We start from the raw sequence: 4,946 nt of genomic DNA on the forward strand, positions 1-4,946 counted from the left end.
GCAGATGCCGAGCCGAGGCATCGCTGCTATGTGGGGAAATATGAGCGAGTAATTTTATAAGTAACAAAGGCTGGGGAATGGAATGAGCCCCTGTTATCCGGTGTCCTCTGGAAGCCCTGGATCAGCAGCTTCTTGAGCCTCGCAGCGACTCCGGGCAGAAGCTCCTTTCTTTTTTTCCCAGGGGATCGGCTAAATATAGAACCCCCCTCGATCGCACGAATCGCCCACCATTTGCTGTTTGTGTAAAACCGATTAGCCAGACACAACTGTGAAGCGGCCCGTCCCTCTGACACCGCCGCATTCCGCTCCGCGGGGTTCCGCGGGGCCGTGGGTGCCCGTGCGGGGCCCCGCGTGTCCCCGCTCCCTCCAGGTTCTCCCTGTCCCCGGCACATGATTAGCGAGTCCTTATTTATAAAGTTCAAACGATCTCATCACCGGGGCTGCTCGGTTTATTTTAGTCTATGTATGCCGAGGTATAAATATTTACTTAGGAAGAAATAATATTTACTGCTTACCAGGAAAGCAAGGACACTTTTATTTATATATTTAATTTAAATCCGCGGCTGCCCGGAGGGGTTGTTGGAGGGGGAATAAGCGACTGGTTCAGCTCCTCCCGCAGCCGAGCCTGCTGCATCCCGCATCCCGCCTGCGTTTTACGCCGCCGATTTTCCTAACAAAGACAACGAATGATTTGAGCGGAAAAGGAAAAAAAAAGAAAAAAGAAAAAAAAAATATCCGCGACGGTTTTCCAAGGTGACAAAAATTCGACTTTGTAAGAGGGAGATAATAAAGCACCCAATACTGTCAAGTGCACGGGAGACACCGAGATCTCACCAGGCTCAACCCCCCGATGCTCCGCTTTAAATATTATAACGCTATATATTAATTCTTTTTTTTTTTTTTTTATTTTGACTGTCCCCTTTTTTTAGCTCCGAAAACACATATATATAATTAGGTGTATGTATATTATTTTTAATTTTCGCAGCTGCCGTTAAAGCTGAGTTATTGGGAATTAAGTGGGAAAGGCCGATCTCTTCCTGCGGGAAGAACCGCTGCTTTAACCCTGATTATTCCCCTGATCTAAACGAAAGGGCCGAGTTCGGACACCGCACGGCCACGGCCTCAATATATATATATATATTCATTTTTTCCCCTTCTAAAATAAATAGTAAACATTGATTAAATCGACTCATGGTGTTTTATTTAAAATAATTTCCCTTATAATTAGCCCCGACCGCAGACCCAAAGCGTACCTATTCCGGCCGGGATTGCCGCAGCGCCGGGCTGTAGCGTCCAAATCAGGCCGAGAAAAATTAATATATTTAGGGAAACATCACGGCGCGCTAGCGGGAGTCTCGGATCTGCCGGGGAAGGTCGGATTTGGAAGAAATCAGGATGATACCGGCCCCGCCGCGGCGGCCGCTCCGCGAACGAGCGGGGCCGGGCGCTGTCGCTGCGCGGCCGCGCATCCCGAACCGGCGGGAGGGACCGAGGGAAACCCGCCCGAACCGGCACCGGCCGAACCCAAAACTCCGCGGAGAACCGGAGAGCTCCGCGGCCGAGCCCCGAGCGCCTCTCCGACCTCCGCGGCCGCGCAGCCCCGTCCTGCGGCCGGGGGGGATCACAAAAACACCCCTCACACCGAGACGGGCAGAGCATTTTAAAAATTTATTTACAAAGTTGTGTACAACACGAAGGGATAACATTTAGAATACATATATTCATTCATATATAAACAGACTTCTATAATAGAATGACAGCGTTTTTCCTCCTTTTTTTCTCTCTCTCTCTCCAAAATTCTGTCTTTTTTTTTTCCCTGTTCGTTCGTTTAATATTTAAAATTTCCCCCGCTTTTTTTTTTTAAATTATTACAATTTTTTTTCCCTCGTTTGTTCGTTTATTTCGGATAAAACCGCTCGGGAGCGCCGGAACCTTCAAAAAAAGTGAAAGTTCGCAAGCTCCTAATCGCGACCGTCATTTTCGCCTCTTTAGAAAAATAAAAACCCCGAAAGCAACGTCAGTGATTTTTGATACAAATATGTACAAGCGGCCGGTACCCGCCGCTGCTCCGAGCCCGGGAGCCCCGAGGGGGCGGCCGGAGCTCCCCGGGGCTGTGCCCGGGGTTATCTCCCGGGGCTACTGCGCCGGCCACTTGGCCTGCACGGCTGCGGCGGGGGCCGCGGGCTGCAGGAACTGCCCCGCGATGATGTTGGTAGGCACGCTGAGGATGGGCGCGATGGCCGCCGTGGTCCTGGCCAGCGCCAGCGGCTGGTGGGCCATGAGCGCCGACTGCACGGTGACCGGCGGCCGCAGGAAAGTCTGTGCGCTGGCGGCCGAGCTGGCGGCGGGGACGCCGATGATGTTCTCGATGCTGAAGGACGGGCGGCTGCTGGGCTCCGATTTGACGATGGAGCCGGCGGCGCCCAGGCTGTTGAGCTGCAGCTGGAGGCTGGGGCTGAGCTGCGAGTTGAAGGCTTTGCGGCTGAGCTCGCTGGACGGCAGCAGCGGCACGGCGGGCGGCAGCATGGGCCCCACCGGGGGGATGTAGGGGTACTGCAGCGCGGCCGCGGCCGCCGCGGGGTGCGTGTAGGCGCCCGGGTGCAGCCCGTAGGGGCGGCCGTAGGGTCCGGCCAGGCCGTAAGCGCCGAAGCCCTGCATCATCAGCGCCGTCTGGTCCCGCAGGTGCTCCTGCTGGTGCCGCTTGAAGCGCTTCCTGCGGCGGAGGAAGCTGCCGTTGTCGAACATGTCCTCGGACTGCGGGTCCAGCGTCCAGTAGTTGCCCTTGCCCGGGTTGCCGGGCTCCCGGGGGATCTTGACGAAGCAGTCGTTGAGGGAGAGGTTGTGGCGGATGCTGTTCTGCCAGGCGGGGAACTTCTCCCGGTAGTAGGGGAAGCGGTTGCTGATGAACTCGCAGATGCCGCTGAGCGTCAGCTTCTTCTGCGGGCTCTGCAGGATGGCCATGGTGATGAGGGCGATGTACGAGTAGGGCGGCTTCACCAGGCTGCTCTTGGGCTTGCTCTGCCCCGCCGCCCCGCCGCCGCCGCCGCCGCCGCTGGCCCCCTCCTCGCCGCCCCCCTTGCCGCCCTCGGCCGCGCCGCCGGGGGCCGCCCCGGCCGGGCTCCCGCTGCCGCTGCTGCCGCTCTCCGCTCCCGCCTCCGCGGGCAGCGCCAGCTCCGCCGCCTCGTCCAGCGGCAGGCGCGGCAGGGCGGCGGGGCTGCCGGCCTCGCCCTCGCTGTCCTTGCCCGGCCCGTCGTCTCCCTCTCCCACCACGTCGATATCCACATCCTCGGCCGCCGGGACGGCGGGGCCGGACATGTCGCTGGCGCTGCCGCCGCCCGACAGGGTCATCCCCGCTCTGCGGACGGGGCGCGGCGGCGGCGGCGGCGGAGGGGCCTCCCGCCCGCACCGGGCTCCCCCCGCGCCCCGCTCCCGCCGCTCCTCCGACCGGCCCCGGGGGCTACACCCGAGCGGCCCGGCTGCGCCCCGCGGCGCCGTCCCCGCGGGGCATGGGGCGGCCGCGCCCGCTGCTCTCCCGTCCGCGGGGCTGCGCTGGCCGCCCGGTCACCTCCCGCCGCCGGGCATCGGGGCTCAGGCGGCGCCGCCGGATCCCGCTCGCCGCGATGCGCGCCCGAGGGCGCCGCGCATGGGGCCGCTCCGCGGGCCGCCGCCGCTCCACCGCTCCGCTCCGCGGCCGCGCCGCGCACCGCTCCGCCGCCCTCCGCGCCGGCTTAGGTGGCTTTTTTGCGTTGCTTTTTTTTTGGTTTTGGTTTTTTTTTTTTTTTTTTTCTCCTCTTCCTTCTTTCCTCCTCCGGTCCGGCTTTTTTTTTTTTGGCCTCTGTTTTTCCCCCCCTCGGCAGAGGGAGGGGACGGAGCTGCCGGCGGCCGGGCGGGGCGGGGGCAGGAGGCCGGGGGTCGCGGGGCCTCGCTCGCCACTTTGGCAGCGCGGCGGTCCCGACTGCCTGATAGATTACTTTCCCGTTAAAGATATACTCGGAGGCGGCTCCACGTGACCGCCTGACGTCAGGCGCCCCGCTGTGAAGTCATGCAAAACTCGAGTTGTTTCATGGACTGTCAACAAAGAGCGGCGGCGGCTCCGCTCCGCCCGCCCCGACGGGCCCCGACGGCACCGGCAGCCTCCGCTCCCCGCGGGGATGTCGCCGCGGCCGGGACTCGCCGCTGCCGCTCCCGGTGCGCCGGGCCCGGAGCCGCCGCTCACGGGGAGCTCGGCAGCGCAGGCTCAGCGGATGCGCCGCCGCGAGAGCGCTTAAAAGCACCGAGTTTGGGCTTTGAAACCACTTTTCTGTGGGTTTCTATATTTTTTTTTCTTTTAATTTTTTTTTTCTGGCGGCAGCAGCACCAGCTGGGAACGGAAGATCAGAGAATAGCTATTGATTAATCTATTAGGTTAGTTGCGGGGAGAAATAAAAAAAGAAGTAAAATAACAAAGGGAAACTATAAATAAAGAACCTTTTAGCCGGTTAATTTTTTTTTCTTTGCCTTTTTTCTTTTTTTCTCTATCTCTTTTTTTTTTTTTTTTTTTTTTTTTTTTTTTTTTTTTTTTTTTTTTTTTTTTTTTCTCCTTTCCAGAGGTGTTAACGACTTAATCATTGCGGGCCTTAGCATATGAAAAAGTAGGAAATGAGGGAGTGTGTGTGAATGTGAGGACCGTATTGCCGCGGCCCCAGGTAAGCCCCGGCCCGGGGAAAGGCGCCCGGCGGGGCGGGAGGGGGCCCGGCCCTGCCCCGCTGCGGAACCCCCCGCCCGGGCCCTCGGTGGCTCTCGGCCTTTGGCTTTTTAATCCGTCCCGCAGAAGCCCTTTTGCTCCTATACTCCCCGCACGTGTTGTCCGCTTTTCGGTAAATATAGTTAAATTAGGAAAACGCTCCAGGAGCTAACGATTTCCTATGAGCGGCGCTGGTTTAGGGAAAGCAATTCCATTCTTTTCC

At 59.1% G+C, this 4,946-nt stretch overlaps 1 protein-coding gene across 1 annotated transcript; it reads right to left on the reverse strand.

Moving 5' to 3' along the window:
• Window positions 1-1,786: 1,786 nt before the first annotated feature.
• On the reverse strand, window positions 1,787-3,981 carry FOXD3 (forkhead box D3). Its single transcript, XM_066325355.1, has one exon. The coding sequence runs from the start codon at window positions 3,346-3,348 to the stop codon at window positions 2,137-2,139; it is 1,212 nt and encodes a 403-aa protein (XP_066181452.1). The 5' UTR covers window positions 3,349-3,981; the 3' UTR covers window positions 1,787-2,136.
• Window positions 3,982-4,946: the final 965 nt, after the last annotated feature.

Source organism: Sylvia atricapilla, chromosome 9, assembly GCF_009819655.1.
Source record: "Sylvia atricapilla isolate bSylAtr1 chromosome 9, bSylAtr1.pri, whole genome shotgun sequence".
NCBI classification, from domain to species: domain Eukaryota; kingdom Metazoa; phylum Chordata; class Aves; order Passeriformes; family Sylviidae; genus Sylvia; species Sylvia atricapilla.

What these genes read in the sequence shown, in the direction of transcription:
- FOXD3 (XM_066325355.1), bottom strand. Translation starts at nt 3,348, where the DNA reads ATGACCCTGTCGGGCGGCGGCAGCGCCAGCGACATGTCCGGCCCCGCC.